This window comes from Elgaria multicarinata, chromosome 9, assembly GCF_023053635.1.
Source record: "Elgaria multicarinata webbii isolate HBS135686 ecotype San Diego chromosome 9, rElgMul1.1.pri, whole genome shotgun sequence".
NCBI classification, from domain to species: Eukaryota; Metazoa; Chordata; class Lepidosauria; order Squamata; family Anguidae; genus Elgaria; species Elgaria multicarinata.
Window position 1 is genome coordinate 45,541,451 of NC_086179.1, and position 12,223 is coordinate 45,553,673.

Below are 12,223 nucleotides of genomic sequence, written 5' to 3' on the forward strand. Positions count from 1 at the left end.
GTTAAAACAGTATAATTTAAATTTAAGTTAAAATTAAGTGTTAAAATACTGAGTGAATAAAAAGGTCTTCAGCTGGCGACGAAAGGAGTACAGTGTAGGCGCCAGGCGGACCTCTCTGGGGAGCTCATTCCACAACCGGGGTGCCACAGCGGAGAAAGCCCTCCTCCTAGTAGCCACCTGCCTCACTTCCTTTGGCAGGGGCTCACGGAGAAGGGCCCCTGTAGATGATCTTAAGGTCCGGGTAGGTACATATGGGAGGAGGCGTTCCTTCAAATTAAAAACCCAGATGACAAAGATAGTTTATTCCTGTGTATGTTCTGGACATGAGGGTGGGAGAGGGGATACGGGGAAAGCAGCTGTGTCCTCCTGAGCTTCAAAGGCAAGGTAAGGAAGACAGGAAGCTAGAGGGAGGCGGGGGGGTGGGGTGGAGAAAGGGAGTAATGCTGGTTTTGGAGAAGCTACTTTGGCTAGAACTTCAGCCAAATAAGGAGAGAGGTAGCACTTCACTGCTAGATCTAGCTGTGAGGTGTTCCCTGAGATATGTACACATGTGGTTTGAAGAAACTTGGTACAAATTAAACTTGGCTCATTTTTTAAAATTTTGCTTGTAAATAGTGGGAATGTTTCAGTGGTTTCAAGTTAGTTGTCCTTCTCATTTTAAGAGCTTCCTGCTGCAGCTGTTTACAGAGATGCTGAAGACCAGTCTTCATTGCATTTCTTTACCCCTCTCTGTAGAACTCATATTGTTATTTTTGGCACATGTGGTGTCCTTAAGAATATTTGTAGTTTATGAAAGCACTTGTATATGCTCCTTCCTGCAGCATTTATATTTAGAGTTGACTTCCTGGCAGGGAATTTCTCACCTTTGGGAGCCCAGAGACTCTGATGATTTTAGTCTCTGGTGGTATACTCTCTCTCTTTTTCCCTCCCCTTCCTTACTTGTTTGGCTCATCAAGTGAAAATTGAACCATATTCTGTTTGCATGCCTAGATGTGAATTAAGTGTGGCATTCTTCTCCAACCTGGAGCCATCCAGATGTGTTGAACTACAATTCCCAGCATGCTGACTGGGGGAATCCCAACACATCTGGAGGGTACCAGACTAGGGAAGGCTGAAATACAGTCTATGTAAAGACTGTGGGAAATAATCAGATTAATATAAAACGGCACGTTTTAAAATTAAATTTTACTCAGAAGTTTAATTTACGTAATGACATATATGGGACGAAATCAATAGCTCCGCTTTGCTTTAATGAATGTGCTGTTCTTCACGGAATTATTCTCTCAAGTGTCCCACAATTGGAACACATCCTGGCACTGAAGGGGATGGGACAGGTCCTGCCACACAGAACTCAATGAGCATCGGCACCTACTTTAATAGACTGGGTTTTTTTTTCTGAGTTAAAAAATGCTAAGCAGTAATAGCTATGGCTTAATGAACAATGCTGGAAGCTTTCCTAAAGCCTGTCTACAATGGCAAGCAGAACACTCATGGGGCTTTCTAAGCATGCAAGTACTTTTTGTCCGCAAACCTTCAATCTGTTCAAAACACCGTAGACCCACTTATTGCTCTGGGTATGGCTGAGAGGCAGCTGCTACTTAATGCCATGGCTGTACAACATTTAACACAGCTGTCATCCTTCGCAAATAAATAAATAAATAAAGCTTTATCACAAGCACAGCTGCAAAGGCAGCAACTGAGAGCCAGGCTTATCTCCCTCTGCCTGTGTTATAATGAAACCAAGTCACTGGGATTTTTTTCCTTGTTCCGAAATAACCTAGTGCCCTCTAAATTCTTGGGTAGCTTTAGGTTAAATTAGTAAGAATAACATTGAGCTATAAAAACGTTGATTTCACTATTAGGGGGGAGATGGTAATCCTGTTAGTCTTGCTGTGTGCATTTTGGGGGTCCCTGCATTGCTGCAGATTTACCACCCATTCTTAAGGCTTAAGCTGTAAGAGTACACGTACGGTAGTGACTTCCACTGTTGCTGAAGCATAGCTGTCTCCCTGGGAAGCTTCCTGGGGATTACTTCTCCCTCCCCTGTCTTCTGCAGCTCCTGTGGATTATTAAGAGCGTAGAAAACAATGCAAGTTGCAAACCTTGTTTGTATTCGGTTCTTTCCAAAGCAGTATGAATAGTCTTGTGCATAGTAGTTATGGGGGCTGCTTAGATGGTCTGAAAGCCACATGGTGGCTGCAAGGTGGCGCTGCGTCGATTATACAAGGCAGCAGCCATTGCGGGGCTTTCCCACAAAGCTGTGACTTTAAAAAGTCGGGGACTTGCCCCAACTTTGCCCCCTGGAGTGAGGCGAATATGGTGCATTTGCTGTCTATCCTCACTCTGGAGTCATGGTGGAGGCATTCCCGGGTGGATGGTGACCCCTGATTGGCTGCCAGAAATCCCATGCAGCAGGATTAGCTGCCACCACCCCACTGCAGAGAAAGTGTGAGATTTTGCTAAAGGTGACGGCGACTTGGCACCATATAGACAGCCCCATGGTGTGCAAGGACTCCTGACTCCTCTGTTTTTCCACCTTTCACGGTCTAAGTAGCATAGGACCCTGCTCTCTTGTTAAACCCTAGGATCAGGTGAATGAACTACAAACTGAACGTGTGAAGATATTTTATCTTAATCAGGATACAGAGCCTCTTTCAGGCTGAGGGTCAAATTCCTTTTTGGAGAAGCTTTTGGGGGTTATATTGCAATTAATGGATGGGACAAAAGAGGCGGGGTCAAAGGTACCACAAATCCCATCCCATTTTAGCTTCAAGCTCTTCCTGCCAGTAACTAAGCCTTAGGAGAGGCATTTTAGCCTTTTAGAATGGGAGGAAAATTCACCACACCCAGGAAACCACCGGACTATTGGGGGGGGGGGGTTGCAGAAAGGCGATGTGGTCATTTGGGAAGCCTCGGAGGGCCAGATGGTGACCCTAGAAGGACTGCATTTGACCCCCAGGCCTGAGGATCTGCACCCCCTGATCTTAAGAGACCATTAAAAATAGCTTCTGTTTATAAAATACAATTATCTGTGACATTTTATGATTCTTAAATATATGGAGTCTCTATGTTCAGCTGGTTTGGGAGCATGCTATCAATCAAGTGGATAGAAACTCTTAATTGAAAACACTGCATTGCACTTTAGGAAGAGAAGCGTGTTTAGTATTATGGTCTATGCCAAGATTATTATTATTATTTATTTATATAGCACCATCAATGTACATGGTGCTGAACAGAGTAGAACAGTAAATAGCAAGACCCTGCCGCATAGGCTTACATTCTAATAGAATCATAATGAAACAATAAGGAGGGGAAGAGAATGCAAACAGGCACAGGGTAGGGTAAGCAGGCACTGGGTAGGGTAAAACTAACATTGAAGATAACATTGAAAAGTTAAATGGTATCGGAAAGTCCACCAGAAAGTCTGGGCATCTGTGAGAGAAGAAATAAAATCTGCATAGTAATTGGTTCTTTCCCCCCCCCACACACACACACACACATCCACCTATGGCTTTTCTTAGTGATACATTAGGGTGACCATATTTTGGAAACCAAAAAGGAGGACAACATGGTCAGCCCCCAAGGGGGCGTGTCCAGCACCAAGGGGGCGTGCCCACCCTTACATAGCCTTGGTCACATGTCTGATTTTACAGCACACATTTAAGAGAAATTTGTTCTACATAACATCTTAATGTTAAAATCACTGAAATAAAGAACAAGTGAGAGACTCAATGAATCTGAAATTAACTTCACTCACTTCTACTTTTGTAGGTTTTGCTGTACTTTGAAGCTTTTGCTATACTCAGTGTGTTACATTCTCCCCTTCCCTCAAATATCTTTTCTGACTGTATCTTCACTCATTGCAAGCTGCTGCTGTTGTTGTTAACAGGGTTTGCTACTGGCCGGCCAGATGGCTGGCTTTTTTTAATTTCAATTTTTTAAAAAAGCTTGTGTATAATTGTCACAAGTTTCTCTACTCTAACATTAGGGTGGGTGTTGTGGGAGGCAGACCCTACTTCTCCCATTCACACTTCTCCCTTATATACATTAGCTTCTCAAGGCTTGTGTGTTGGCACCACTTTGCACATCCAGACTTTGAACTCCTGTCTACTTCCTGCACAAACATGCGACTCTGAGACCCTCTTCCTAATGCCCTGCGTTTCATGCCAGCACCATGGGGCTAAGTTACAGTAGATGTCTCTGGGTTGTCTGTGCAGCCTCTGTTGTCTCTCACTCTAAGTCATTGCAGACAAACCAAAGCCTCCAGCCTCAAACAATCTCTCTCTCTCTGTTCCCCAAAGTCTACCAATGGTCCAGCTAGGCTGCACACTTATGGCTTGGGTTATTGCTTATTGCAGGTTATTGCTTGGTCATGTCTGGTGACTCGTACATCATCATCATCATCATCATCATCATTATTATTATTATTATTATTATATCCCGCCTTTTGCCCAATACTTTAAAAACCTCTGCCACCAGCCACCTCCACCTCCTCTCCTCCTGCACAACTTTGATGCACTCTTAAAACACTCTGCGTGGCAAGCCAGCCTCAGGGCCAAGCTACAGGTGCATCTGGGTTGCCTTAAGCCTCTCTCTGCCTTATGCCAGCCTGCCAACATTTCCAGCCTCAAATAATCCCCCACCCTCCTCTCTCTCTGCCAAAGTCTCCCAACGGTCCAGCCAGGTTGTGCACTTGTATCCTGTGGCTGGGGGTAGGGCAACTCTTGTTTTTTAAAAAAAAACTCTACTGCCAGCCGCCTCTGCCTGCACAAAAACTGGACTCTGAGACACTCTTAATAAGGCTCTGTGTGGTACAGCAGCCTCTCAGGGCTCAGCTACAGCCATCTCTGAGTTGTGCCTTCAGTCTAACTCTGTCTCTAAGAGATATGCCAGCCAGCCAAAGCCACAAATCTATTTTTCTCTGGTATGCACTTCAAATGTTCTGCATTGCATCCCAGCAGTGCAGTCAGAGCCTAGCTCACAAGTGTACAAAGTGAAGTGGAAGGGAAGTGGTAGTGAAGCAAAGCAATGATATGCCAGGTTCCAACATTCGCAGCAACAGGGCATCCACTAAGAAGAGAGCCTCTCTCTTGACTGGCACCTTACTGTTGGTCATGAGAGTTTTTCTCTAAAGATGACCCTTCATCACCCATGATGTGGAAATTTGAGGAAAAGGCCTCTGGCCCATTCTGTTTTGCCCTGTGGGCTGCTTTGACTGACCTCTCCTTTCCTACATTTTGATTTGTGGATGCCTTGCCTCTGCTGAGCTCCAGGTACCGAACTGCACACTAAATCTGCAACAGGAAATGTGCCCTGCTTGCCCAGAACTTCTTACTTAAAGACTGGAGATCCCCTTAATGCCAAGGGCTGAAACTGCTCAATGTGCAACACCCCAAAGAGGAGGTTTGACAACCTGAGTTTGAAGGATATGGCTCTAGCAGTTTTAAAAAACGATAATTTAAAATTTTTGAACTTTTAAAAAAATTCTAAAAAGACAATGGATGAACAGATCTGATTCAAACTTGGCATGGCTAAATCTCTTCTTAAGAGCTATCATGGTGCCAACTTTCAGCCCTTTATCCTTAAAAATGTCATTTAAAAATAATAATTTTAAAACCTCAAACTTTAAAAACAACCCTAAAACTCAATAGATGAACAGATCTGTTTCAAACTTGGTATAGCTAAAGTCCTTGTTAAGAGCAATCATGGTGCCAAGTTTCATCTCTTTATCTTTAAAAATAACATTTTTTAAAAATTATAATTTTAGAACCTCAAATATTTAAAAAATCCCCCCAAAAATCAATGGATTAATGGATCTGTTTCAAATTTGGTATGGCTAAAGCTCTACCTAAAAGCTATCATAGTGCCAAGTTTCATCTCTTTATCTTTAAAATGACGATTTTAAAAATAATTTTAAAACCTCAATTTTTAAAAAAATCCTTAAAAATCAATGGAAGAATGGATCTGTTTCTAACTTGGTGTGGCTAAAGCTCTACCTAAAACCTATCATAGTGTGAAGTTTCATCTCTTTATCTTTAAAAAAGACAATTTTAAAAATAATAATTTTAAAACCTCAATTTTAAAAAAAAATCTAAAAAATCAATGGATGAATGGATCTGTTTCAAATTTGGTGTGACTAAAGCCCTACCTAAGATCTACCATCATGCCAAGTTTCATTTCTTTATCTTTAAAAATGACAGAGTTATAAGCATTTTTGTTAATTCCCAATAGAGCTGCTCTTTGGCTGGGGAAGATTGGGAAAATCCGGATTGCCCCTCCCCCTCCCAGATTTGTCATCAAAAACCTGGACAAATCCGGGCAAATCCGGTCATATGGTCACCCTATATACATTCAAGTCACATGTGCCATCAGTTTAGGGGCCTGTCCTCTCATCCTTTGCAAAGTGCCGTTTACATAGATGGCTACAGTAGCTCTTGACTCTTCAAATATTTTTAAAGGAAGTAGCCATTTATATTTATATTGCTTTCCATACTTACATTGAAAGTGGGTTCAACCAACAAAATCAAATACAGTTATTGTAATCCAATTCTGTGATAATTTAATGAAATATTTGATTATCAATGGGAATACAGGACTTGTTGATCTCTTATTCTAAGGCAACCACTCAAACCTTCTTCCTTACTATCAACGCAATCAAATGTACTAATTATTTCAGCAAGGTCTTACAGTGAGATCCTCTATGTTTCTGCTTAGGAGAAAGCCCCATTTGGTTCAATAGAACTTAATCCCAGGTAAATGTGTATAGGATTGCAGCCCTAGTTCTTAATGAATCTGTATAATAAGTTCCAGTATTATGCCTGTAGTTTACTGTTAAATAAGAGGTAGGTTTTTGTCACCTTGTAGGCTACAAGGTGATACAAAAAAAGTTCAACATATGTAGACAACCGGGGAATTGGCCATCCTATTTTTAAAGTGCATGCCTCACCTATGTCATGATTCATTAGAAAGCCTATTTTCAAATCCTTGTTAGTCATGAGATCATTCTGGTATTCCACAGGAAGCTATCAAATATGCTTTATGTGTGTGAAGGCTAGCCAAAGATTAAGGGCAGATGGTTTTTGAGTTGAATCACATGGCATGAACTTTCTGCAGAACACCACTTAGTTTATTTTCAGGCAAAATGAATGCAAACTTTAGAGTTAAATAGATACAGGTAAGTAGATGTTTTTGTCTTTGAATTGTAGCATATTTGATGGCATTATGGAGGAATCTCCTAGAAAGTGACGGCTACATAAAACATGAAAAACCTCTTCCATTCAGAAAGAGCAATGGCCTCCTTTTATCTGACGAATTGCAAAGATGCTATCTATGGAATTCCGATCTGTATGAAATGGAGGAGTGGGGGTGCTGCATCATTCCAATCTTATAAAATGGGAGGCCTTGCTCCCATGCATTATGGGATTTTTGCTCTTAGCTTTCCCTGTGTCTACTTGTGAATATAACCTACTATGTGTGAAGAACCTAGCCTTTGTTAAAGAAAGGGAAAAGGTTTTGTTCTTTGGAAGCCTCACAGTAGGCAAAAGTGATGCTTCGTAACTAAATATTTTTGCAGGGGTTTTTAGCTGTCATTTCATTTTAGCTGTCATTATTTCACTGTTGCTACATCCTGTATACCATTCTACCCACACACCCTTGTTTAACAGTATTCCTAAAGTATAAGCCACAGTGTACTTGTTTATATTGACCTAGAACCCATACTCATGTACCGTTCCATGTAACGCCCTCCAGATGGTGCAACTCTCATTTGGCTGGGGCTAATGGGAGTTAGAATCTGTTAACCTCTGGAAGACCAGAAGTTGCCCACCCCTGATGTAAGTGCTCTAACACTTTTAACTTGGATGCAAAGAGCTACTTTAGGTGCACCCATCAGTTTTGTACGCCATGGTTCCCCCCCTTTTTTTTTATTAGAACGACAGACCATACCCAGGACACATCATTATTCTCTTAAATGACCCCCCAGATTTCAAAATCAGCTTGCTACATTGCAGGATCAAGGAACACTTTTCAGGGCAAGGGGCGCATTTGACGTTGGGAGACCTATTGAGAGCCACCTGCCAAAAGGAGGCAAAGTTGGCATTGTGATGAAGAGATCTACTGATCCAAAATCATTTCTTTCCTTATTTTTGCTTTGCTCAGATTTAACAGCACAATCCCCCACCACTGAGTGAAGTAAGTGAGATGACAGTGTAGAAATGGCAACCAGGGTAAAAGGCATTTTCTCCCCTTGTCAGCTTCTGTATCCAATATTTATTTCATCTATTTCAAGGCCACCTTCAACAACAACAACAACAATAAAATCGTCAAAAAGCAGCAGTAAAACATCTTGCTTAGACAGTACTCAAATCTAAAACACAATTGCAGCTAAAAACCCAGAAGCATCTAATAAAACATAATCAAGAAAAGCCCAGAGAAAACAAGTAGGTTTTCAGGGTCTTCCTGAAACTTTGCAATGATGGGGCCTGATGGACCCCTGATGGCAACCCATTCCAAAAATGTGGGGCCACTATGGAAAAGGCCCTTTCTCATGTACTTATCCACTTAACTTTCCTTAAAGGCTGGTAACTGAGAAAAGCCTCTGTTCCTAAAAAGGAAGGGCAGGCCCAACACTCCCAATGAAAGACAGGCACTTAAAGATTTTTCCCTTTTCTTTTCCCCCCTTTCCTTTTCCTTCTAATAACCCTCCAACTCCTCTGAGGACAGCTAGTCCAACTACTTTTGTTTCTTTAAATTCCACTCCTTTCACTTTGGGAGTACCTGTCAATCTTGCCAGCAGCAGACCCAGTTGCTGTATACAGCATGGAAAACTGATGTTTAAGGGCAAGAAGAACTAGTAGGGTGGGTCTTCGATTTCCAGACCATGTGTGCTTCTGATCATATGATAAGTCATTATGTCTGTAGCCACCAGGACCATTAAATGTATCTGCGATAGCAAAAGTCTACAAGTAAAATACTATGGGGAGTAAGCAAAACAGCAAGTGGAAGAAAAAATAAAATGAATTATTCAAACAGAACTTGAAAAATGTAAGATGGGTAAGATTGAGGTTAGAATAAATCTTGTATATATTTTTGTGCAAACGTGTGGAAGTAATTACTGCAATAATTACTTTCAGGTTTGCTTCTCCAAAAAGAAAAATGGTTATTCAGTGACTAAGAAAGTTGACAATTTTGAAACTTATCCTAGGCATATTATCTCCTTTCCCTTTACATGAAGACAAAGGCAAGAACCCCTTTGGCCCATCCTTCCACGTACCGAGATGGAGTGAACAATGAAGACTTGTATCCTCCTCCTGCTTTATCTTCTCCAACAGTGTCTAAAAGGAATTTGAAGGGTGAAAACAAACATGTTGTGCGTAGTGTGGATGAGACAAGCACCGTGGACGAGCCTGTAGGCATTTCACCAATTCTGACTAATGCCTTGGAGCACATTGTGGAGCAATTAGATGTTCTGACTCTTGTAAGTGAATTCCCAACACCATCTTATCTAATGGATTGCCATTTCTAAACTGACCCTTTTATTAATCAGTTTATTTCTTTTTATGTTTTTCTTCTAACAAACAAGTTGTTGTTGTTTTGTGGGTGGAGGAAGGATAAGGAAAGTCTATTTGTGTAGGAGGGGCTGCCCAAGTACTAGGCTTCTGATCCAGACTGGAAATCCCCAATTCAACATTTATTTATTTAAAAGATTTATAGCTCATCCTTCAGAACTTGTATCAGGGTGGTTTATACCTAACTCAATTCATCCATTAATTCATTGGCCTGAGGCAAGCTTCTCTCTCTCTCTTTCTCTCTCTTTCTCTCTCTCTCCTTCAACCCTTCATCTGCAATGAATAGATGTTAATACTGTTTATAGTGTTGTAATAATTACCAAGACAATGTATGTGAAATAAGGCCTTTTAACAAGTCAATTACATTTTTTTGCATATCATACTTCTTTATAGATGCCTTTTTGAGATTCTGAAGAAAGAAAGAACTTCCAATTTAATCAAAGCTGCTGCTCTTTTAGAAGGAAATGTCATCAATATTTTTATTCACTATCACAGTAACATATCTGAGCCAGTGTGGTGTAGCAGCTAAGGTGTTGGACTGGGAGTTGGGAGATCCGGGTTCTAGTCCCCACTCGTCCATGGAAACCCACTGGGTGACTTTGGGCCAGTCACAAACTCTCAGCCCAGCTTACCTCACAGGGTTGTTGTTGTTAGGATAAAATGGAGAGGAGGAGGATGTACACTGCCTTGGGTTCATTGGAGGATATAAATGCAATAATAATATAGTCTCAAAAAACAAATGTTCTCTGAAAAGAAAAAAAATCTTATCCCCACTGATAAAATTGCTCCCCACTAATTTGTCAACTAAAGCTTTAGTTGATTGATCTATTGATTTAAGGAAATCAGTGTCACATATGAGCACTTTAAAAAGTATGTTGTGTGATATTATCGTTATCTCATTATTAAGATAATTTCCCCAATTCTAATTGTGTCTGTGAAATGCAGAACTTGACAAGTTCTTTCAACTAACAGTATTTATGGGAACTAAAGAGCCCTGTGTAGAAGAAGAAACCACCTTCAAGTGTAAAGTGGTGAGTGTCAACCAAGCCCTCCTCAGCTGCAGTCTCCATGCCACACCACATATAGTTCCTGTAGTTGTTCCTGCAGCAGGAATGGAAACCCTAGTGTGTGTGAAGAACACTCACACATGGTTCTGGGAGCTCTCCGCATTTTAAAGGAAAACTTTCCACATGTTTATTTCCAGTGTTTCCCACATGTTCATTCCCAGGCTTACCTATTGTAAAAGAAGATAGAAGTAGAGCCTCATCAGATGCGGGGGGATCGCATTCGCTTGCCATTGCTTTGCCTCCTGCTTCTGTCCCAGCGTATTTAGCTGGTCATCAGTAATAAGTATTTGTCCTTTCCTCCCAACAGACTGTCTCAATCTTGGAGCAACGCCTGACTTTGACCGAAGATAAACTGAAAGAGTGCTTAGAGAACCAAGAGAAAATGTTACTTTCCATCAGACAATGAGCATAAGCAATACAAATGCTGGTGAACATTTTTTAATACATTCTCAGGAAAGTGAAAATTAGAAGTCCTGACAGGAAGCAAAAAAGTGCCTCTTTTTTGTAAGAGATTTTCTAAGATCTTTGATAATATTTTTAACATGTATTTTTGTCATTTTGTTAAATACATATAGATTTCTATGAATATCCTGTCTACCTATCTGTGTTCTGATATAAAGTGTTTGCAAGTTTATTATGTGGAACATTGACCCTAAACTTCTACATCAGGTGACTGAGGTGTTGAGAAGAAGTGCATAAATTATTGTGAACTGATGAATAATAAGTGTATAGGGTAAATGAAAAGGACCTTGGGCAAGGGAGAGAGGTGTTTTCCTGGAAAGGCTATAGGAAGTATATGGGAATTGTGCTGCCTGATTATTGGAAAACCGAATCATCATCAACTTGATTATCAATGGTTTTTAAGACCAAGATTTTTTTATTTTTTTAGAAATCTGAAATTCCTTACATATTACATCCATGCAATATGCATGGATATTTTTGTTTCTTTTTGTCAGAAAAAGCAGGAAGAATTCTACAAAAAAAGAAACAAGGCAAAAGATTTATCAGTAACATAAATTTATCAATAACATAAAACCAACGAATCCAATAAACTACTACGGAGCTGTCAGAAAGGGCAAATAATTGCCAGGAGAGGAGAAAAGAGTCATCTTTTCATTCTTTTGTGTTTTATCTTGCAAAGGAATGGTACCTCCAGCTAAGGTTGTTTCCCAAATCCCAAATAAAATCCCAATTTCGTTTGGAGAGATAAAACAGAATAAAGGGAAAGGCTCAGGAACTGCCTGGTTGCTGGCCTTGATGTTACAAAATTTCTATTGAAGCTTTTCCAGCCCTTGATGATAGAAGGTGAAAGCTTTATTGCTTCACCTGTATTGGATATCAAGGTCTGTGGCAAGATGAATCATTTAGAAAGCACAGCAGAGCATGTTTGCACCAGGCAATTGTTTCTGGGAGCTGTTGGATCAGGAATAAGTTGTATGAAGTTCAAAAGGTGCTAAAGCATCTGTAAGCTGGGGATTTTTCAGTAGGTGAACTCCAGCTGAGCCACATGCAACAGGCCTGCCGCTTCATGTCCCTCCCCCCCACCCTTCTCACAATTCTGTCAACAAAACATTAAAGCTGCCGTCCCCT

At 40.8% G+C, this 12,223-nt stretch overlaps 1 protein-coding gene across 1 annotated transcript in view; it reads left to right on the top strand.

Moving 5' to 3' along the window:
• POC1B (POC1 centriolar protein B) overlaps positions 1-11,186 on the top strand; it is a 39,866-nt gene extending 28,680 nt beyond the window's left edge. The window contains exons 11-12 of the mRNA XM_063134701.1: positions 9,233-9,475; positions 10,941-11,186. Of these exons, the coding sequence (XP_062990771.1) occupies positions 9,233-9,475; positions 10,941-11,039 (342 nt within the window). The 3' untranslated portion in view covers positions 11,040-11,186. The remainder of the gene's footprint in view (positions 1-9,232; positions 9,476-10,940) is intronic.
• Positions 11,187-12,223: the final 1,037 nt, after the last annotated feature.